The 24,322-nt window shown below is 35.0% G+C and overlaps 2 protein-coding genes across 3 annotated transcripts; both read right to left on the reverse strand.

The window, feature by feature from the left end:
• Positions 1-3,653: 3,653 nt before the first annotated feature.
• Positions 3,654-8,965, reverse strand: LOC110777666 (potassium channel KAT1). 2 transcript variants are annotated; one of them, XM_056828741.1, is made up of 11 exons: positions 8,321-8,965; positions 7,997-8,212; positions 7,765-7,923; positions 7,512-7,660; positions 7,194-7,420; positions 6,528-6,767; positions 6,288-6,386; positions 6,158-6,190; positions 5,890-6,075; positions 5,124-5,787; positions 3,654-4,613 (listed from the first exon to the last, which is right to left on the reverse strand). In XM_056828741.1, exons 1-11 carry the CDS (start codon positions 8,497-8,499, stop codon positions 4,507-4,509), a joined length of 2,259 nt encoding a protein of 752 aa, XP_056684719.1. In that variant the 5' UTR covers positions 8,500-8,965; the 3' UTR covers positions 3,654-4,506. The 2 variants fall into 2 exon arrangements, with proteins under 2 accessions (XP_056684719.1, XP_021837948.1); XM_021982256.2 differs by having other exon boundaries at positions 7,194-7,511; positions 7,603-7,660; positions 8,321-8,963.
• Positions 8,966-18,723: 9,758 nt separating this feature from the next.
• On the reverse strand, positions 18,724-19,392 carry LOC110777667 (uncharacterized). Its single transcript, XM_021982257.2, has one exon. It carries the CDS (start codon positions 19,390-19,392, stop codon positions 18,724-18,726), a length of 669 nt encoding a protein of 222 aa, XP_021837949.2.
• Between the last annotated feature and the right edge of the window lie 4,930 nt (positions 19,393-24,322).

Consider the following 24,322-nt stretch of genomic DNA (forward strand, 5'->3'; position numbering starts at 1 on the left):
GGATCAAAGACATGTTTCTTTCATCATCCCACTAAAAAAAAGTTTGGTCCCACAACTCTTTTACTCAATTAAAAAAATATGTCACTAACTCCTATCACATTTAATTTTTCAATAAAATAACAAATTGACAACCAAACAACTACTTATCACCTCTAACTTTGTGCAAGGGTAAGTGTAACGAGTAATGAGGGACGGTGGGACTAATAATTATATGTTTTCATTTAAATCATAATTCTTAAGAATCAGATAAGAAAAATTAGTTCAAATCATATCAGACCAGAAAAAATAAATTCAAATTCCATCAGGTGAGAAAAAATAAGTTCATATCATGTTTACAGTTCAAATCATGTTTGAGATAGTTATCAGATACGGGTCGATATAACAAACGTTTTTGGATTGATCAGGTCACAATTTAATGACTCTAGTCATGAATGTCTATCCTTATCGATAACGCAACACTACTAAACACACTAGGTATATAACACAAAATTAGATCCAAAACCGTCTTTTTAACTGGTATAATTATAGTACTTGAACTTGGCTTTCGAAAGGACCACTAATGAATGCCAAACAAAGGCGTTCACCGTGGTCCTTCAAAGCCAGCCCCTCTCACACATCCGACCGGTCTATATATAAACTGGTATGGAGTAATGGACACAAAACAGGTAATAACTCTTTCTTTTTCTCAATCAATCAATTCTCTTATTTGGGACCATACAGAGGAATTTAACACTAGTCCCACCCTTCAAGTAAATCACGTTTGGCTCACTTTCCGGAATTTGAGCGCAATTTCTCAACAACTTGCACGTTGTGAAAAATCTCGCTTTCTGCTACATTTATTTTTTCAACTTTTCTTCAAATCCAAATAAAATATCCTTTCTCGTTTCTACAATTATTGCACATTCAAGTTTTTGTACTTATGAGTGTATTGCTTGTTTGAAACAACGACGGTTGACCATACCAATTTCAACCCTTATTTCTATAATTTTCCCTATTTTTAGTTTGGTTAGGCCTATTTGGTTCATTATTAGTAAGGAAAGGAAGAAAAAATATAGAAGGTAAAAGAATGGAAGGGAAATAAATTTTATTTTGCTGTGTTTTGGTTCAGGTGACCGAGATAATGAAAAGAAAAGAGAAATATAAATAACAGTTTTTAATTTTTTCTTTCCTCTCACATTTTTCTCCAAATTTTTCCAAATAGAAACTGAAATTTTTATAAAGAATCTTTCCTCTGATTTCCTTTCTTTTCCTATTAAATCCTATATAATTTATCTAGCCAAACATGATAAATTAATAAAAGCATTTCCAATGTTTGTATTACATGACAGTTAACAGTTGCAAAAACATTTCGGGTGTAGAGAGAGCTTGACAAGGCAGTGCCAATGGTAATGGTGTGGAAGAGATTTTTTTTTTTTTTGAGGGAAGTGTGGAAGAGATTTGATTCTTGGTTACCATCCCCAAACTTTAACCAATTGAGCTACTCTGTATTTGCTGCCCACGATTACCTAAATCAGAGTTAGGGTTAGGGTTTTCAGTTTATATTTGTGGATATATGTGATCATCTGTGAATTGGAATTAGGAGTAAAATCTACTTGGACAACCTCATGGTCTACTTTGAACAATTGAAAAGATGATGATTTGGTTTGAATTTTCTTAACGTCAAAATTGATATGAATGTTATTCTTTTAGACGTAAATGCTTGCAATCTTGATTTGTTTTCTTTTCTCATCAACATTGTTAGATAATCTATGGAGTATTATGCATTTTCCTACTCACATGCTCCTTACATGAGTGTGATTTTACTTATGTAAAATGGTGCGCTTTATTCACGGATGCATATCAGAATTTCAAAAATTTGTCATTGATTTTTGGAGATCTTTTTGTTTATTGGAGGCATGATAGCAAAAGAATCCTAGTAAGGGGGTGCCTTTTGCTTTTAGGATCATTCATTCATTATCATTACCCCATTGCCTTAAAGAGGCTCCCGCTTCTCCTTAAAGAGGCTCCCGCAAGAAGCGGAGTAAGGGGGTCCGACGTACGCAACCTTACCCCTGCAATTACAATTACAATTACAATTACAGAGAGATTGTTTCCAATTGACCCAAAAGCGATAACGGAACTATCACGAGACGACCGTTTTCTACTCTAAGGGAAGGAAGCGAAGAGGTTTTAAGAGCCTTTTGCTTTTAGGATGGTTGAAATAATATCAGTTTGCAGAAAATGTGGATATGAAGGGGGTTCAATAAGTGGGGAGTAAAATAAATGTAGGAGGAAGTTCATGGAACGGATGAACAAATGTAGGAGGAAGATCAGAACCAAATTTGTACATATCACCGGACCCATTGACTCTGGATCCATCTTTCTCATTCGGACCTATCAATTGGAAAGGATGCTGGCTGAAACTTACTTCCACCGGCTGATAGGTATCCCGTACACTATGTATCAGCAGGATGATAGGTTACCCGTACACTATCATGCGTTAACTTTAGGTATTGTCCAGAATATTTATTGAGTCCAAGCCTCCAAGTTTATGTCCAATCAATGTGAATGGTTCTTTTTTTGTGCTGCTCTGCATGACAAGCTGGAACTTTCTTTTGTCTGTTTCTCGGAAGATTCTATAGAATCTGTGCTACGGCTGTATGGGTGTAAGGCTCTTCTCTTTAGGTTGATATTGCGCCGCCTATATAACTCCTTGTCATCCTCATATATTTCGTACGGAGTATGAGTTAAGATGAAATGAAATAAAAGATCTGGATTGATGACAAAAATATGTGAAATGATGTGCTCACTTGATCAAAACATGAATGGTCCGAGTATGATGCATTCTAACAACTCTTTATTTCTTGTGTTGTACCTTAACGACTCATTTGGTAGACAGTCATAAATGGTGTCCATGGGAATGAATTTGTATGTAAATTTGTATGGAAAATCAATGTGCATTCCCATGGTAATGCTAGTTCACTCACTATTATCTCTTTTTCTTTATAAATTTATATTACTATCCATTACCATTTGGAGAGTGGTATTAGGTGGGAATGCAAATTTGCGAAGAAAATACCAAGTTTGTGACAAAATTTTATTACCATGGACGTCACGATGTTATTTTCTTGCCAAATAACATTTAGATTTATTCTCATTCCCACCATTTATTACCGGCTACTAAACGCGCCGTAAAAAGACACATGGGAATGGAGGGAGGTTTGCTGTAGGGTCAAAGTTATACTGTGAGACCTAAATTTGGTACTACTGTTAGAAGGTTTTAGTATAATACACAGATTCACATAAAATGGTCTTGTCAGCTGCTTGCCTTGAATTTCTGAAAACTTTGTTAATCCTGTTTTGGGCACTTTTGTTCAATTAATTGTATTATCTAGTAATTGCCCATCTTGCACTAGGTAAATATTAGGTATATTGTAAACCTAGTTTAGGCTTGGTTGGAGATGATTTTGGTTACTCGAACTGGTGTTTGCTCTACCAACTGCTTACTTTTATGTGGAGGCTTCTGAGATTCCTTATACTTTTCAAATTTCAAGCATAGTTAATCACTGTTTTTCTTGTTTCTTTACTTTCTGTTATATGTCAGTAAAGACTTGGTATCCATTCTTCTTATACTAGCAGAATTTCTTTGAGGAAGTGATTTGTTGATGCACAAGTGTTAAAATGCCGAACTGACATAATTATATAGCCTGTAGATTGTCACAATCTTTTGAATCATGAAACTTCTTAGCTATTGTTTGTTATTCTTTGCAACACTATCTTTATTCCACTCAGGGAAGGTACCGGGCATAGGGGTAGTGTATATCAGATGCTTAAGAACTATGCTGTAGTTGTATATCATACTTTATTAGTGTATTTCTGCTGAGTGAGTGCAGCTTCCCTCTCAGAAAGTGAAAGATGGAGACTGGGAGTGTTGTTGAAGTTGCTTTGCAGGACCAGCTATCCTGTGACTCCTGTCACATTATTGTACTTCATTTGACAGAGGTGCATCCTGATCTCATTAGTTTTCTTAATGATGTGAAGGCGGTGATGCACAAGGGTACTAGTGACTTTCTTGATTCCCGGAGACATGGATTTTGTGGCATAATTATAGCTTGTGCAGTAATTCATCACGAATTTATGGAGTTGAACAACTGTTCTTCTCCCACTAGAAGGGGAAAAACTGATCTTAGCAATAGGTTGTGGAAACTTAAGTCTAGTTCAGTAGTTTCTACATGCAATGTAGAACTAAAGTACTGTTGTACACTGACACATAAAATCTAGGTTTTTTTTTAATGGTAATATAATCTACTGCTGGGTTTATGAATGGAGCTTTGCTGTCTTTCCCTTTCGATTTCAGTCAGTTCTGGCACTTGTCGTTTTGCATGTTTTTTGTTGTATGATACACTTTTTCTCTTCATTCCCTGGAGCTTTTTATGGTAGGTCTGAAGAATTAAAATTTATTTGCAAACTGCACTCTAGCTATGCAACTAAAATATAAATTGCATTGAACTCTTAGGGCACACGATGTCATTGCAGGAAAAATAGATGATCTCTGTCTCTAATGACACCAATGTCTTCTACTTCTGCATTATCTGCGTTTATGATTTTTTTGAAGCATCCTCCGAACTTTTGGCCTGCAGTTCACAGGGGTTTATTATAAGAAAACACAATTAAGTAGCAGCAGGAAAATATGAGTTTCTGCATTCCATATTCTGTAATTAGTTTCTGCAACAACTTACAGAATTTGGAATGCTAGAAATTCAGCTTTATGGAACCTAAAAGTGGATTTTAGTTCCCTCTGTTATTTCAGAAATTAAGAACATTGTTAAGGGGGGAATTCATAGCAATATGGGGAAGAAGGTTTCTCGGATTGATAGAGTGGTTTGACAATTTGTAGCCTTCCTTATATAGCTTTTTGTGCTGTATAGGTGATTTTTTGTGTTTGCTTTGGTGTTTCCACTTATTTGTTTTGAGCCTTTGGCCGTAGTTTTGGTTGGGATCTTGAAAGGAAATTTGTTTCATGTATGATCCTTAGACTTTAATAAATTGGTTTGAAATAATACTTCTCACTTACCAAAAATAAGAGGAAAATATAAGGTTTTACCCTATGGCCATAATATTATTGAAAAGAAGAGGTTATTTACCTGCAATGCTGTGGAGCTCTTCAATGCTATCAGGCAGAACAATGAGTTTGCCGAACTGCTTCTCCATACGGTCACTTTGCAACTTCATATGAATGATAACTCTAATATTACTTTTAAATATTGAATTTTCTGCTCCCCACTGTTCTATACAATTACTTGATCTTGGCTTCTCGGCTACTGCTCTGTCCCCATGGTTGCACGCGGTTATGTTATTGGGACCTGGTGTTTGTTTTTCATCAACCTCTATGCTAATCCTATCATCCAACTCTCTATTTCTATTGCTTCTTATTTCATTATACATGTTAATGTTTCTTTGGTGTAGTGAGGGATCTGGTGGTCCCCAATTCATGTCAGCACCTTCATCCAGCAGAATCTTAACTGCACCAAGTTCCTCATCCTGGACAGCTGAACAAAACTTTGGTATGTCTTGGACCACTAAATGGTTGTCCACGCCACACGTGGTTGAATCGTGACCTTCTTGCGTTTCGACCTTGTATGTGGGTTTCCATCCTTCATTTATCAAGGAACTTTCATGGAATTGGGCTTTGTATCCATTTGTAAAGCACATCTTACATTTTTGTGGACCATTAAACCATTCACCACAAAGATATTCTTGAACTTTTTGCTGCTCCAGAATCCCTTGGCTTTCTAGAGATTTAAGTTTCTGCAAACAAATCAAAGCAGCCAAATTGGCACTGTGTCACCAAAACAAGGTCCAGTCTGTTATCAATTATGCTTGCACATTTTCTATGAATAGAAATATTACCAGATATAGATTGCTCATAATGATTTGTCCATCTGCCTTGTTTGCATGAATAGTATTCGTAAGTGCAGTTCTATTTAGCCTTAATATCTGAGATAGCTCTGTTGTCCGAACTGTGAATGGCTGCGGTCTGTCACACAGAACCTCCATCTCTCCAAATATATCACCTGCAAGTATCTTTTGAACAACCTGCATATTCATTTCATTGTAAGACAATATGAAATGTTGGTTTTCTTAAATATTGTCATTTTTAACTTGAAAGGAAAAGTACCTGATCACGCCCATTGATGTGAGTCACCATGTCCTGCAGAAGAATGTAAAAGAAGTAAAACATTGCTCAGTCTAGTCGATCTTTTAGGGATGCCTGTTTGTTTAAAGGGGTTGTGAAAATTAGGCTTTACCAGTGCACCAGATACAAGGATATAAATATCTCTTGGTGCTTCGTTTTGTAAAATGACATCTTCTCTTGGTGGGAAAAATTCAGCCTCTATGTCAGAAACCTGTGTAGAAGAGCACTCAGTGTAAATATGCTGAAAACAGTACATATTACTTGTATGTAGCAAGTAATACTGGACATAAGTGTATTATCATTCCGCTGAAATACAACATCAACTTTTTTAACATGCCAGATGAGATCTTACCAGTTGGAAAAGGAAGTTTTGAGAAACTCCGCGGAAAAGCTGGACTTTCTGGAGTATGGGAAAGAAGAGATATTGTGCAATATTTGATCGAAGAGCTTTGGGCAGATTATTCAGGGTCTCTTGTTGTTTTAACCCGTCTGTTTTGAACTTCAGACATATATGTGACAGCATTTGGTCCTGTATCCGTGGAGGAAGCTGATTGCGTGCTGCGAATTCTGAACAAGCCCTCACTGTATCCCTCTGTAGAATCGGTTGAACATGAACAACAATAAATTAAAGCCTGATTCTCTTTTTTTATTTTCTCCCTCTATCTCATTGTCATTGTTAGAAACATCAATCTTTCTTGTCCCTTTTCTCTGGTTCTTTGGTTATCCAAGATTGATTAGTGTTTTCTATTGGTGCTTAGGTCTATGTCTATTCAAGTTTAAGCTTATTTTCCTCAAGCAAAGCAAGGTACGTATTACATAAATTAGTTTAATTGCTAATACTACGCAGGAGTTGCATTGCAGGCTACAGTTTTCAGTAATGGCTAGGCCGGCTTTATTTTGAGACGGGTGTATATCTTCTGGAAATAACTTATATGGTTCCTTTGTTCTTTTTCTAGTCCTGTTAGAGCTTATTCTACTATATGAAGCTGGTCTGAGATGCAAAGTTGAAGCTACTTACAAAAGTTCTGGTGTGACTCGTCCAGTGAACAACAAGGTTTGTCATGTTTCCGATGAGGTATGATGTGAGTCCTAGATTGAATAGCATGTAGACAATATCGAATAACATCTCAAATGTGTTTTCAGCATGCAGGTCGCCGTAACCAGTAGTTGTAAGTGTGACTATAGACCAATAAATTGAAGCAATATATCTTTTCCATACGCTCTGTGATTTAAAATTTGGATTCACTGCACCAATCCAAGTTTTCTTTGGATCAGGGTATCTGTCTGCTATCAAATAATAGAAGCAACCAGCACAATGAACAGCAAACAGAGTTACCTGGAAGGAAATCGAAGCCACATGAATGATTAAACTTAATTATTGTTGTTGACTCCACAGAAAAAGGTGATAAAAGTTTATGATGGCTTACTGAGACAAGTTTAGTGCAGCGGGTCCAAAAATAGTTGAACCGGATATCTTTCTCAAGCCTGAGGTTCAAAACAAAAAGAATTTATGAATTTTGGTGAGTATCTTATACTATATGATTATGATGCAGAACACAGATAGATAAAATATAAGGTTGGTTTTGGACCTTGCAAAAAGCGAGCTGACTCTTCGAAGTCTCCAGAGTCGGAGCATGTTAAGTGCTTCAAAACCCAGTCCACCATTGTGGTCTGTTGTAAAGGCAAAGCTAAGTGTCTGAAGTGGTGCTGTCGAACAGACATCAAAGATAAACCAGGTTGATAGGTACCTGTATGAAGGAGATGTTCAGAAATTGTGCGAGCAAAAAACAAACAATGAAATAACATTCCACTGTGTCTTACCTGACTGCAATTTTCTTATGATCATCGATTAGAAGGTAAGATTGAGAATCAAGATATGCAACGAAGAAGGTGAGAACTATATCAATGGCAAAAAAGCCATTGACAATGTGATCAACAATGAAGAGTGCATCCCGTTTGTATGGGAGGAAAGCAAACTCAAATGGACAGATCCATGCTGAGTACACAACCAAGACTACTAGCAGCATCTCCCATGCCCTGAAATATATATTATTAAGACTGTTAATCATGAGAAACTGCATATATACCATGGGAATATAATCATATATTATGTGCTCATATTTTGCAGACTGGTTATTATTTCACCTGTAACGAGGATCAAAAGGTGAGATGATATGTTTTTTGGGCTTTATGGTTTGGTTCATTCGAGCTCCAAGAGATGGAAGGATATCACTGGAGTAAATACTACCATAGCTGCTACCTTCAATTCTTAGATCATCTGTGAAAAAACGGTTGAAAAATGTTTTTGTGCAGGAAAAGGACATGCTTAAATGCTAAAAAAAAAGGTTTGTTTAGCACAAGAGTAAGTAAGAGAGGGTGAAGGTTTTGCGCGGGGTTCTTAGGTATGTTTGGAAGGTTATTTATAGTGAGGTAAGAATCTCTTATTCCTATTCCTTAAATCTTTTTGTGTTTGCTAGACTACTGTACAATTGTACAATGGCAAGGAAGTATCGCGTAGTTGCCATGTACATAGACAGATAAAGAAATAAGTGAAACGCGAACTTTGATTTCGTGTCTGAACAGAAACGGGAAGCAAGCATAGAAACATATGGACCAGGAAGAGATCTGGTGTATATAGAAGAAGGATCGCGAGTGGGGTTGAAGAGAGATGAGAGCAATTAATGTGGCAGAAATACGTCTCTTTTGTGTTACAAGTTTTAGCTGGTAGAATTTCATTGGGTCCATAGGTACGAGAAATAGGAAAAGCACTCAGAATTCAGAAATATGCTGCCCTAGTTTACATGGTAAAAAAAACAGGTTTTTGTAGTAAACATGTAAGGACTAGTATTTAATATTACAGTTGATGGTAATGGTAAAGGTAATTCGATACATACGAGTATCGGTGAGTCGGTGTCGTGGACTGGTGGTGCTGCTGCAGGACACTGCATCAGTAAAAACTTTGGTATCTAAAATGTATATGACAAATTCAAGGATTTTAGAAAAAGCAGCAGTGAAATGCTGTTATAGACAGATCAATTATGGGAATTGAGATGATAGATTCTGTGTAATTATATTTTGATTGTTTTGACTTCCAAATCATAGCTAAAAGTTGGAGGGAAGCCAAATTCTTAAGGTGACCCAGTGACCCACCCTTACCCCAATCCCAAACCCCCCCACAAAAAAGGAAAAAAGGGGAGGGGACCAAATTACATTAGTGGATTCTTGGGCAGTTGCAACATTTGAAGTAGCCACATGGACCAATAAGCCTAAGCTTTTAATGTACAAGTTTTTTAGTCTTTTTTCTAGATACATTTATTTATATAATTAAGGACCATTTCTTTTAAATTGAATGAATCTGAACTAAACTAAATTTATTGGACCTCTACTGAACTGAATCAAATCGAAATTCTGAAGAAAAAAGAATGTCCAAAACCGTTCTCTATGTATGAATTTTATGAACAAAAGTCATTATTTTTTTTTTTTTATTAAAATTACAATTGAATAGATTATTTGCGCCACTTTTTATTTGTTTCAATTCTACATTTTTTTAGAAGGTAACATTAGTTCATTAATAAAATAGTCATACGACATCTTAAAATCACAACTAACAAATACCCAACAATTTGGATCAAACGAAATTCTAATCCGTCAAAATCAAGATCGTTATGGATAAATCTTACAATGATGAATACCCTTTTTCACATTGATGTTTGATATAGCCTTCGACGAAGAGGCCTTTCGATCTGTTGTAGTTTTAAGATTGAATTAGATTTTTTGAGATTGAACTGACCTCTATTATAACACCGCACAAATATTCATCATTAAATCAACTTCTTTTATCATAGTTATTGATTTTTGCTTACCAAAATAAATTTAACCGAGTACAACTCAAATTTATGTATGTAAAAAATTCTTTTAAAAAAAATGTTTGTTTATAAATAAAGAAATAGATTTAACTTGTTGTAATTGATTTATAAATAAAAATTGATTTTTGTGCTTTTAAAGTTAATAAGAAAGCAAGATGAATACTTTGTAAAGGAGTAACTTTAGGCTCTATATCAATTTGTTTAAAAGATATTATATTTTTATTATTATCAATTTGAGGTTATCACATAGTTAAAATCAGGTGTGGGCACGAGTCGAACTGAGCCGTATTCTAATATGGATCTGCTTCGTCTGGTTAAACATTATTTTTTGCTAGACAAGTAAGATTAATATTAAGATTCAACCAATTACAACCTAAAGCCAAGTCAAGGAGAAACAAACCAACTAGGTTGGACCATTTCAACCAAGAGCAGACAACCTGAACAGAACAAAGGCAATCTTAAAGAGCCAAAATCCACATACTATCTTGTTTACTTACAATTTTTTTAGGCATAACTACCATTACTCTACTCCTTATTACAACTTGTTTCAAAGTATTCATTACATGCTGAACTGTAGGGAATGCCTTATCCCAGAAACTACAAGTTCCTACTCCTCCAAATTAAGTAAACCAAGGCAGCCACCCCTGGTAATTCTCCTGGTATGACGACGTAAGAAATAAACTTTTATAAGGTATGACCATTTTCTTAATCTATGACAAATAAATGTGTTTTTAAACTTGTTTTAAGCTCGAATGAAGTCTATTACATTAGGTTCGGAAGCTGAAAGATCTCTTAATGATTAAAGTGCTTCTCATTTGCACAATGTAAGTAATAAACTAATAACCAATTGCTTGTTGGTTTAGTGGTGATTGGGGCTGAACTTGGTAGGGAGAACCCGTGTTCGATCTCCGGCAACAACAATTGGGATGGGACTAGAACCTAACCACCCAGAACTCGCCCCGAATCCAAATTATCCCTAAGGGTGAACCGGGTGCTAACACCAAAAAAACAATGTACGTAATAAACCAAAAAAAAAAAAGAGAGATAGCGAGAGTGTAGACGTGTAGTAACTCGTAAGTGAAAATTTTGTAACAAAAGTTTTGTTACAAAACGTAAGAAATTAAATAGAGTTTTCATCTTTTAATCACGAATGAATGTCATTCTGGACTTTTATTAAGCTCACCTAATGTTAGATGAAAATTAAGTCCATCAGGGTCGGAAGCTCTCCCTTAGGCCTCTTAATTATGAAAGTGCCCTTAAGAATCGTAATTTACAGCTCAATGTTAGGTGAGGATTTAGTCCAATAGGGTTGGAAGATCTCCCTTAGCCTAGCATGTCTAGTTCTATGATGATACTTTTGTGGTCCACCGTTGGGATGGAAGTTAGCACCATGATACTCGTATCTTTCCAAGGCTTTCAATGTTTGGTACTTTCTATTTTCGACATGTCCAAACTTTCAATTATATTAATCTTTCTCTTTCTTTTTTGGTCCTCATATTTAATCACATACGGAATACTTTTTTTAAATACAATAAATAATTTATTGACTATTAATTTCTTACAATAAATAATAACTAAATACCCCCATTTTCATCTTAGGCCATGTTCTTCTGAACTTTATCTAGTTGAACAGAACATAACTAAATAAATAATAAATAATAAATAAATATAATTAAATAATAAATAATAAATAATAAATAATAAATAATAATAATAAATAATAATAATAATAAATAATAATAATAATAATAATAATAATAATAATAATAATAATAACAACATAATAATAATAATAACAATAATAATAATAATAATAATAATAATAACAATAATAATAATAATAATAATAATAATAATAATAATACAACTATAGTAATAGTAATAATAATAGTAATAATAATAATGATGAACATTAAAATATAATTAATATTAATATTTAACATTATACTAATAAAAGAAGATCATTAAAAACGAAGATGAACAAAATGTCGTTCTTTTGAACGGAACTGAATATAATTGAATGGAGCTAAGCTGAACTGAACGAACTGAAGGGAGCTGAATTGAACTAAAGTAAACTGAGTTGAACTGAGCTGAACTAAATAGAGCTAAACTGAACTGAATGGAACTGCAATTAAGTCCAAAAGAACATGACCTTATTTTAATAAATTGAACCCACCCTCCTAAACTACGTATCGGTCAAAGATTACGGAGGAAGTACATGTTAACCAACACAACGATTATGGAGTGTGGGTTGATTTTCATATAACAATGATACAAGTACGTGGTGGTTATGTTAATTATATATTGTAAATATTTGAGAGTGAGTGAATAATATATTGTGAGAAAAGATGATGTCAGTATGTGTTGGGATCATAAGAGAGAGAAAATAATAAGCAATGGGGGAGTTAGGACCTTGGGTGTAATATTTTAATGTAGAAGTTACTAAAAAGAGAAATGTAACTCCTAAAACGTACGGGTAAAAATAGAATTATATGTAAATCCTAATAAATACGGAGAGTGTATTACGTTATTGTATTTGCGGGATTCCAATCTAGCTACCAATTATGGTGCGTTTTATGGAGTATTCAACTTAGTTGACCTGAACTTATTTGAACTTAAGATGCGTTCTATGGAGTATTCAACTTATATGATTTTTATTTGAATTATACGTTATTATGATTGAATTTCACTATACTTCATATAAACTTGTGTATGATTTGTTAATATGCGCGTTTAATTATTTTGTTTATTTTTATTGGGATATGATTTTATTTATTACGCAAACGAATGAAAATATAATAATTCTCCCGTTGCGTAAATATCACATCATGGTTCACTTTTACTTCTCTAACACGTTACTTTGACTCTTAACACTATAAAAATTTGTATCTTTAACGACAACCTTATTACGACGGGTCAAAAATCCCGTCGCAAAAGCCATTTTGCAACGGGCTAACAACCAAACAAAGACGGGAACAACCGTCGTAAATGTCTTTTACGACGGGTTAACGACGGGATTTTCCATTAATGACGGCCCCCTTTTATGACGAGTTCGCGACAGGAAATCCCATCATTAAATAATGATTATTGGTCTTTAGCGACGAGATTTCTCGTCGTTAATGGTACAATTTTTTGTAGTGTAATATCTCAAATTATGTGTAAGTAAAAATTATAAAAAGTTAATATTTAGAAAATAAATATCGATGTGAATCTAAAATGGCCCCACATGACTACAATTATCTTACGTATGAATCACAAAAAATGGCCAAAGTTGTAGTGTGAATAGTGTAAAAAAACAAATGGTGCGATATATATTTACGGAACGAAGGAATACGTTTTTAAATCTCCCAACCTGTTTGATGAACTCAAATTCGAAGGTTATGGGTCAGGAACAAGCATTTGCATACTAAACCTGAAAGTGAATATCCCGACAAACCCAAACCCGAAAATAATTTATTATAACCCAAACATTTGACAGATCTAATCAAGTCCTTTTGTTCAAACAAAACTTGCAAGATTATATAACAGTTCTCTAGTTCTATTTCGCAACAGGTTCATTAATAAGTATTTAAGTAATAACCATGCAACATTTGGTCGTGTTATGTTTCATTTATCCCCTCTAAAAAAACATCGCAATATCACGGTTTCTTTGCATCACTTGCATGTTCATTTGAAATTATTATGCAACCGACGTAAAGGATTAGATCCAAGGTAGTCACATTTCAGTCACACTCTCGCTTGGAGCCTATTAATCAAACTATGATTAATATAATGATCTGTTTTATTTGACTTATTTTGTTTGAATTTATATTATCTAAACTTATCTGAACGTATCTTAATTATCTGAACTTATTTTATTTGTAAAAAACTTAATAAACTTATTTGTTTGTGAAAATGTATGAAAAAATTATTTTTTCTCAATGTTATTTGAACTTAGCTGAACTTATATGAACTCATCTTAACTTGTCTAAAATACGTTGAACAAAACAGAATCTAATTTATAAACCAGTACATGTGATCGTATCACTTCCTAAATAAGGTAAAAGTTATACTACAATCTTCACATCAACACTATTACATTTACAATACTCGAACTAGATCAATTGAGGTTGGCATGAATGGTTAAGGGTCTCTTGCTCCTTAACCAATGTCTCGGGTTCGAGCCTTGGGTACGGGAAAAACCTCAACTGGGAGGGATGCTGTCCGTCGAGGTACACATGCATACTCCCGCAGTAGATTATTCCACTCGCAGAAGCCGGTGGGAACTCCTCGTAGTAGAACGATTAAAAAAGAAAAAAAAATGAAAAAACAATAGTCGAACTAGAGACGACGTCTGCCTATGACTTTGCAACAACTCCTTTAGTTGCCGATACTAACACGTAGGGGTTCTTTTCAGTCACCTTTGATTAACTAAAGTTGAAGTTAAACTCTAATTCTGTCAAGGAGAGAAAGATGGAATGAGAACCATATGTGTGAATTGAGATTCCCATGTATCTTATCCTATTCCTATCCCACCTTTCTTAATAACTTCTCACGTCCCATAAACCCGATATGCTTTGACCCACTTTCATTTCAGCTGCCTCCATTTTGCTTTTTTCTTTTATTCAACTTGGTCCCTCACAAATGAAGACACTACTAAGAAACCAACATATGCTCTCCCTATATTTTTGTATTGGAATATTCTTTTTCTTGCAAAAATGATCGAAATTCTTATACTACAATATTTTCTCTATATGTCTTTTTGTCCTTTTCCCATTATTTGGATGCACTATTCATATAATTTGGCTCATTTTTCCATCCTAAAAGGTATTTGTATCTGTGAATATGGGTTTGTGCCGCGAGTATATTTTGTAATTCCTCCGTTTTCTTTTTCTTGTATTATTCGGGTACGGCACAACATTAGAAAAAAAAAAAAAAAGTAAATATTAAGAATGCCCGTGTAATAACAAACAGATTAGATATAGTAAATATAAATAAGTATAATGGTAAAATGAATATTTGAACACATCAAAAAACATGTGAATGCATATCATTAAAGGAAATGATGCAATTAATATGCAACTTTCAGAAAAGAAAAATGATGCAAGTAAAAAAACGGAGGAAGTATTACAAGTATCAATGTCTTGTGGACTTGAATTGATACCCAGTGCATACTAGTATGTCATACAGCTATATTAGGTGGAAGTATCTTCGAGCCTTGCATGGGGATTGTAGTAGCACATTTGCAAGATAATCATTTCTCAAATCAAGAAGTGTCCTTACGAACTTTAATAGTCGATGGCCCAAAAATTTCTTGGATTTTTTCATGAACACTCTAGAGGTCCTAAGCCTAAGGACCTCATAGGGATTGAGCGTTATCCCTACATTCATATAGGTGAGTTCACCAGGTTTACATACTTTTATAAACTACAAAGCCCATTGGTGAGAGAATCTGCAAAATTCCTCTCCGATTTCTGATTAGATCTTTAACAATAACATGTCTCGCGCGAATGTGTTCCTTTTTCCATTGTAAGATTGATTATTTGCTATCCATTATAGATTGCGAGTCACAATGCATGGAAGCTGATCGAGCTGACTTTTCCTGCAATGGAATATCATCTAGTAGACTTCTTAGCTATTCGGCTATCTGACCTGGCTTTTCTAAAGTAATAAACTCATATATTCTATTTTAGATTTAGCAATACAAGTTTGTTTAGATGATTTTCATGAAATAGCACCACTAGCAAGAGTAAAAACATAGCCATTAGTAGAATGAATCTCATCATTATCTGACACCCAATTAGCGTCGCAATATCCTTCTAGAACACAAGGTGTTCTTCGATAATACAAACCCAATTAATAGTGCCTTTCATGTACTTCAATAATCTTATCAAAACATTTCAATGATCACAATTAGGATTATAAGTATACCTACTCAATCTACTAACATCATATGCAATATCAGATCTAGTATAATTCACAAAAAATATACACTTCTAATGATCTTGACATATTGTGATGGGGTCGGAAAAAGACGGGTTTATGGCCTCTTTCGTTTTCTTCCCTCGCGGATGTGTGACAAATAATATTAAGTAAAACATGACTAACTATGAGAGTTAGCCTCTTTTTACTAGTCTTAGGAGTCACCATTCAGTTTTCAGCGACAATGAGGAAGACTGACAAAACCCGGTTATTGTGATGCGGAAGTAAAATCTTGAGAGCCCAGGCTAACGTGGTAATACCTCGCATTTTTGAAGTAATTATAAATATATCTTATTATATTTATTGAGCATTTTGGGATTTTGTGAATTTAATCACATTTAAATAAGATAATTAAATGTATTTAATTAATTAAAAGTATTTATTATTTTAATTAATTATAAAGCAAATTTAGTTTTCAAGTTGTGGATTTATTTGGGTTTTAAAATTTAAACGATTTGAAGAATTCAAGAAGCATATTAAAACTCAACTCAAAGCCCAATCCAAAATCCCAACTCAAAGTGTAAGAAATTCCAAGGAAACTTCCTTAAACTCAAGGACACGTCACCCAAGATTAAGGAAACCCAACTTTGGTTAAATGAAACTTCTAGAAAATTTCCTTAACCCTAACCCTCAAGGATTCTCACTCTATAAATACCTTGAGAAACCCCTCATTTTTCCACACATTTTGAGAACTCTTTCTCTCTCTTCTATTTTCATTCTTCCCTACCAAGTTTTTTTCCTTTCGTTCTCTCTTTCTTTGTCTCTCTTTCTCCCGTGTGCGTGCGTGCCCAGCCGAGCTCGCCAGCTCTTCGTCGCTGCGTGCCTCGTTGCACTCGTCGTGGGAGCTGCTGCCTTCCCCAGTGCACAACTCCCTCTCCCTCTCGCTTGCTAGCCGCACACGACCCCTACTTCCCCGCGTTAGCGCTGCGCACAACCCTGCACTCTCGTGCGCGCCCAACAACCGCAAGCAAGCACGGAGCTTGCTGCCCGTGCTCGTGCACTTCCATCACCCGTGTGCTTTCCCATTTGCGCCCGATTACCTCAAATTAGTAATCGTACCGTGTTATAGGTCGGTTTGGTATATTTTCCTTCTTCCTAACCTTCTCTAGCTTAAAGGTTGAATTTTTGCTATGTTTTGATGATGAATTGTGATTGTACTTGAGATTGGTTATGAACACCAAAGTTGAGAATTTTGATGATTAGAATGTTGAGGATTATTTTTGATTGAAGAGTAGTAATTTTCAGATTTGTTTATGAGATAAAGTTTCAATCTTTATGGATTTTCATGATTTTAATGATGATTTAAAGTTAAGGTTTTACCCTAAACCTTATGGCTAATTGATTAGCATAATTAGATGACAATTTTAATTATTGTAATCAATTATAATTTTCAGATTCGCTTTGAGACATAAAGTGCCAATGTTTAATGGTTTTAAGAATGAAATTAGTCAAATTTCATGCTAAGGTTTTAAGGGATTAATTGGAACTATTCTTTTATCAATTAACGATTAATTTCTAATTACTTCAAGCGTTTTAAAGCTTAATAAAGTTGTTGGAAATTTAATGAACATGGATAATAATTAAATTTCATTATTTTAATGACAGGAGGATATTTCTAGAGTAGTAGCTTGAATCGTAAAGTGGCCCCCATTCTTAGAACTTCAAGGTACGTGCAAGTCTAGGGTGACCACCTTATTTCCATGAAGATTCATGTGATGATTTTATATTGTGATTCATATATTTGGACTATGTATGGATTCATGTTTGATTGTGTGAACAAGCATGTTATGGATATGGTTTATGTTTGTTGAATTGTAGTAAATAAGCATGTTATGATTGTTTATGTTTGTTGAATTGAAGTAAACAAACATGTTATGATTGGTTATATTTGTTGAATTTAAATAACAAGCACGTTGTCCAAGTATAATTATGCATGTTTGATTTATTCACATGCAAGGAATGGTGTATGCTATTGTACGTAATGTCTAGCAAGTTTTGAGCCAAGTTATCGTGCCTAGTTGCACTATTGTTATTTACCACATATGAAGGGTAAGCTCTCGTTAGCCACCGTATATGTAGGGTAGACTTTCGAGTCCATTGGATTAAGGATTCTTTTGTGCCTAGTGCACAAACCGCATGTTAATGTGCATGTCGTGGATACTCAACAAGTGTTGAGAAGGAACAATGGGAGTAATTTCACCTGCATCTTGAATGATTGATCACAACTCCTAAAGAATTAAAAAAGGGGAGTCTTGTTTGGTTGTCCATTTATTAAATGCCTTGCTTGAATGTGTCTTGAGTCGGCTTTGTCAATAAAATTTTAATAAACAACTCTTGGAACGTATATACCTCGAGTATGAACATGGGGGGAGTCTTGCCGGAAAACTTGAACTCCTATGAATGACACAAGACGTTGTTTTATTCTTCTTATGCGCTAGAATTTCGTCGGTATGGTCCGACAATTGGTTATTACTTTGGTGTGTGGTTGTCTCCCAACACCTGTCCTTTGGACATTTTCTTTGGGCCTGTTCGAAGCTTGTTCTAATTAATCTACAAGTCAAAAGTCGAGTCGAGAGTCGAGTCTTATCATCATGATCAATTGTTTATTTTTTTGGCAAATAAAGATTATATTGATTTACCAAAAGAGACAAACACCTAGTCCACACACCTCCTTACTACAACAACAAAGCAACAACATGAAAACAACTAAAACAAGAGGGACTACTGTCTACAAGCTACACAGAAAAGAATCCTGTTAGCAACCACCTTTGGGGGATCAACCTTGCTAGAGAAGATTTGGGAGTTTCTTTGCAACCAAATCCCATAAACAGTCTCAATGAAAGCCATAGCATAGGTAGTATCAGTCTTCTTTGAGCTCCTACTCTTCTTAACTGCCAAATCCACTTCTTCATGCCACTGTAAACCACTCCTGTGAATTTCCATGTCATTCAGAACCAACTGCCAAACTTCAGAAGAAAACTTGCAAGAGAAGAACAGATGATTCAGGTCCTCATCATACTGCTTGCACAGCTCACAAGTACTAACAACACTAACATTCCATTTGATCAGCCTATCTTTGGTAGCAAGCCTATTTTGGACTGCTAACCACACAACAAATGTACTCTTAGGGCTAGCCTTACTATTACAGATCAGTCTTTTCCTGGGCACCTGAACACCACTCTGATGCAGTTGCTTGTAAGCTTTATGAATCTTGAATTTACCAGCTACCACAAACTGACTTCCATCCCCAACTTGCAACAACAATTCCCTTTGATGCCAAATTTTCCTCATTGACCAAGTAAGGCCATTAGGAACTGGCATGGTCCAGAAATCTCTCTGATGTATATAGTAGGTATGCATCCACTTAACCCAGAGCCTATCCTGCTTCATAGATAAAGCCCAACAATGTTTCAGCACAGCAGCCTTGATCAATTGTTTATTGATTGGCTTTTGCATGAGATTTATTTATTTTTGGAATGAAGCATGTAAGTATAGGATTTCATTCTAGCTTGTTTGTACTCATCTTTCGCCGATTACGTGCTTTGTGTTTGTTCATGGCCTATGCGTTAATGACCCTATGATCATCCTTCAATTGCATTCACATTGTTGGGTAGTAAAAATTTGATAACATGTTGGTAGAGATGAATTGCAAGAGAAGTTACCTTGCATGGGGATGGTTGAGAGAGTTTCTTTTTCTCTTGCACCGTTTCAAAATCTATTTATTTTCATTTGCCTAAACTATAATGTTTTAATAAGTTAATGGATTTGGTTTTACGATATTTGGTTTGGGCCGTGATGGTTCCAACTTGTATGGAGACTGTTAACTCTCTTTTATTGTTTTCAAAGTTTATTTATTCCGTTGCATAACTTTAGTAAATAGCCTTAACCGTTATCACGGTGGCGGTAATACTTTAGTAATTCCATATTTAGTGTTGGAAAAAAGGTTTATTCTAGTAAGGAATTATTAGGGTGTTACAAAGTTGTATAGCAGAGTATAACTCTAATCTGTGCTATTTTGTAGCAAGTTATACTACAAAATGGTATACTAGAGCATAAGTTCAGTCTTGCTTTTGTAGTAGATTATACTACAAATTGGTAATCACGAGTTTAGTTTAAATCCTACCTTGTAGTAAATAATACTCCCTCCGTCTCAGAATAGTTGTTACACTTTCCTGGGCACACAGTTTAATGCGATAAGTAGTAGTGTGGTTATCAATTGTTATTTTATTGAAAAAGTAGATGTGATAGGAGTTAGTGGGGATTTTTTTAATTCAATGAGAGAAGGGGTGGGGACAAAAACAAATTTAGTGGGAAGAGAGAGACAATATTATAATTATGGGGTTATTCCTAATTTAGAAGTGTAACAACTAATCTGGGACGGACGAAAAAGGAAAGTGTAACAACTAATCTGGGACGGAGGGAGTACTACTAAGGGGCTATCAGATGTCTCAGGTAAAAATACTACTTCGTAGTAATAATTACGACAACGTGCTTATCAAACGCTTTAAGTTACCATGCGGAGTGGTAATTCCTTAAGCTACGATTTGAAATGGCTACTTAATAGTAAATCATACTATTTGAGTGGTTTTACGGAACATTAGGATGTTTTGGGAGTTTATTTCCCCTAAAGTCAAAAAATATATTTGAGTACTCAATATTTTGAAAATTCAAAAACCAAGTATTCGAATCTATTGGAAATCAAGTCGAATTTCTAATTAACCATCTATTTAATTTCAATTTTGAAAATCAATCTAAATTTCGAATCTTTTTTTTTTCAGATTTATTTTCCGAAAGTCTTAATTATTTAGTTACTCAATTTCCGAAAAAAATTTATTTTCGAGTTTAATTATTCCAATTATTCGATTATTTAATGATAATTTTCGATTTTAATGAAAATAATTTCGACTATTTAGGAGTTATTTCTCAATTATTTTCTCAATTATTATTTATTTTAAGTGAGGAAAGGGTAGATTAATTAGGGCATATTTAGCTATGTATGCATTAAGTGTCCCTTATGTACTAAGTGTGTACTTAGTTGAATTCGTTTAAAGCTTTGATCATGTTTTAGTTTGCTTTATGTGATTAATTGCATCATGATTCATGATTAAGCATATACTTGTGCATTGAAATTGTTTGACTCCACGGACTTAAATTGCTTTATTTCGGGGTTAAATTTTGGGAACGCGTTAGTAAGACCTCTAAGTTATGTGTCCCAGGGATTGAGAATGTTACCCTCAAAGTTTTCTAACCTAGGTGTAGACACCTAAATCATGTCTCCCCTATGGGATGATGACGATACTATTATCCTTGTTAGGTGGTTGGTACAACTCCGTGAGGAAGTTCCGATTGCAAAAATATATTCCAAACCCCAAGATCCAAAGTCCAATTCCCGGGACCGTTCCCATTACGGAACTCGGTACAAAATTCAATTTCCAAAAAACAAGTTCGAAATCCAAACACAATCTCACCCAATGGACCTCTCCATTGGTTTTACAAGGACTTTTCCAGTCAAAATGACACTAGGCAATCCAAATTCGGACGTCGACCCACAAAACCGAGCAAGCCGGGCCCCGTCCCGTAAAACCGAATTCGAAAGCCCAAAAACGGCTTGTTTTTAGTCGCAAAATCAAATCCTTAATCATTAAGGAAACACTACGTGCCAAAAGTCATACTATTCGTACAAAGGTACATTCACAAAAGACAAATGCAAGGACGGCGTCATCGTCCTTGCTTTGGCGTTTCCTAAGCCACGTCAGCGGCGCCAGACGCAGGGCCTTGCGTTGGGCATAGCTGGCATTTGGCGTTTAGCCATCTAAATTTTTTTTAAACCCTAATTTCTAAGCATTTTAATTAGGGCAGCAAAACAGAAACAGAACGTCGTAATTTCGAAATCCAATCTCAAAATCAAAATACAAAAATCAATTTTCAATCTACAAAATTCCTATACAATTTCAAATATTTAAGTAATTGGGAGCACTATCCAACCTAACCCTAACTAGGTAATTCCGAATACCTACTCAAATCTACAATGTATTCTATCCTTCTACATTTCTAATACAAAATCCAATGATGTTACCACTTAGGGTTCATACCTTATGGTAACTAAAAAAATGATACAAAGGTGTCATCTTTGGGGGAGGTTTCATACTTGAAACCGTCTCCAAATGATTGTCCAAAAACACCATTTCAATTATGCCATGCAAGATTAAATTTTTTTTCCAAAATTATTAGTAAAGTTGATACTTTTTCTCTCAAAAGTGTTACTTACAACAAACACACATTTTTACAAAATCAATGCTTTTTATGATTCAAGTACAAAGTTCAAGATTCTATGATGTTTAAGGTTGTTTGTAATCACGTCCTTAAACTAGAATCGTGTTCAAGTTATGGAGCAAATTAAAGGCGAGGCCTTTTCAACATTAAAAGGTTTAATCTTTGAGATTCAAGACTCCACATTTCAATATTCAAATACAAGTCTCATTTTCAAGATTCTATGATGTTTAAGGTTGTTTGTAATCACTTCCTTAAACTAGAATCATTTTCAAGTTATGGAGCAAATTAAAGTTGAAGCCTTTTCAACATTAAAAGGCCTAATCTTTGAGATTCAAGACTCCTAAGTTCAATATTCAAGATTCAATGTTCAAAGTTCAATTTCAATAATCAAAATCTAAGACACTTTGGATGAGCAACTCATCCTAAAGTTGAGATTTTTAGAATTTAATCTGTGTCGGACGCACTTATTATTAAGTAGTTGTTTGGCGTTCGGATCTCAAATACAATAGTACAATTTCAATATCGCAATTTCAAGATCGTCATTTCAATGTCGCAATTTCAATATCGTCATTTCAATATCGCACCTTTCAATAACGCATTTCAATATCGCACCTTTCAATAACGCATTTCAATATCGCACCTTCCAATATCGCATTTCAATATTGCACCTTTACTCTTGCTATTTCAATTCCGCACTCTTTACTCACCTTTTTTTCAAGGTGATGTGGTTTTCTACGCACTTTCAATAATTCATTTATTTCTTGTGATGTTGCTTTACTTGTTTATTGCTTTCATCACCTCACATGCTAAATCCAACAAAATGCAAATTTACATCACGCTTAACAAAGATAATTTCTTGGACAAACCGGCCTTAGGTTCCTTCAAATTAACTTTAAAGCAAAGTGGTCACGATACAAGTAGAAATTCTATGTTCTAAATTCAAAGTTCAAACCCATGTAGTGTCATGACTAGGTGTAGACACCTAACTCGTGTCTCCCCATTGGGATGATGACGATACCATTATCCTTGGTAGGTGGTTGGAACAACTCCGTGTGACAGTCCCGGTTGCTAGAATATATTCCAAAATCCAAGAGCCAAAGTCCAAACCCTGAGGTCGTTCCCATCACAGAACTCGGTACAAATTACAATTTCCAAAAATCAATTTCAAAATCCAAGTACAATCTCGCCCAATGGGCCATTCCATTGGTTTTACAAGGCCTTTCCCAGTCGAAATGACACTAAGCAATCCAAATTCGGGCGCCAACCCACAAAATCGAGCAAGCCGGGCCTCGTCCCGTAAAACCGAATTCAAAAACCGAAACGGCTTGTTTTTAGACGCAAACCAAGCCTTAATCCCCAAGCAATTACTACGTGCAAATTTCGTACAATTCGTACAAAGGTACACCCATTACAAGCCAAATACAAGGACCACATCTTCGTCCTTGTTTGGCAGCTTCTGCGCCACGTCAGCAGCGCCTGGCCCAGCTGCTGCGCTGGACGCTGGCGTCACCTGGCGTTTAGTCCTTCATTTTCCTATTTAAACCCCTAATTCTGAGCATTTTTGGGAGGCAAAATCGAAAACAGAACGTCGTAATACAAAAATTTCCACTCAAATCAAAATACAAAAACTCTTCAAAAATCTCATACAATCTCAAAGTTCTAAGCAATTGGGAGCTCCAAAAGGAATTTTAACCTAAGCCTAACTAGGTATTTCCGAATCCCAATCCTAATCTACAATGTTTCTATGATTTCTATTTCAAAATGATTAGCAAAGTTGGCACTTTTATTCTTAAATGTGTCACTTGCATTAATCACATACTCTTACAAAATCAACTCTTTCTATGATACAAATACAAAGTTCCAAGATTCAATGATGCTTAAGGTTGTTTGTAATCACTTCCTTAAACTATAGAATCATTTTCAAACCATGGAGTAATCAAAGGTGAGGCCTTTTCAATGTTAAAAGGTCTAATATTTGAGATTCAAAACTCCATTTTTCAATAGGAAAATTTGTAATTATTAATCCAACCTTTGCCCGATTTTCTTT

The sequence above is a fragment of the Spinacia oleracea genome, chromosome 5, assembly GCF_020520425.1.
Source record: "Spinacia oleracea cultivar Varoflay chromosome 5, BTI_SOV_V1, whole genome shotgun sequence".
NCBI classification, from domain to species: domain Eukaryota; kingdom Viridiplantae; phylum Streptophyta; class Magnoliopsida; order Caryophyllales; family Amaranthaceae; genus Spinacia; species Spinacia oleracea.

What these genes read in the sequence shown, in the direction of transcription:
- LOC110777666 (XM_056828741.1), bottom strand. Translation starts at nt 8,499, where the DNA reads ATGTCCTTTTCCTGCACAAAAACATTTTTCAACCGTTTTTTCACAGAT. An exon ending in CATAAGAAAATTGCAGTCAG is followed by an intron (nt 7,924 to 7,996) that starts GTAAGACACAGT and finishes TCCTTCATACAG; the next exon opens with GTACCTATCAACCTGGTTTA. An exon ending in TCCTTGTATCTGGTGCACTG is followed by an intron (nt 6,191 to 6,287) that starts GTAAAGCCTAAT and finishes ATTCTTCTGCAG; the next exon opens with GACATGGTGACTCACATCAA.
- LOC110777667 (XM_021982257.2), bottom strand. Translation starts at nt 19,392, where the DNA reads ATGAAGCAGGATAGGCTCTGGGTTAAGTGGATGCATACCTACTATATA.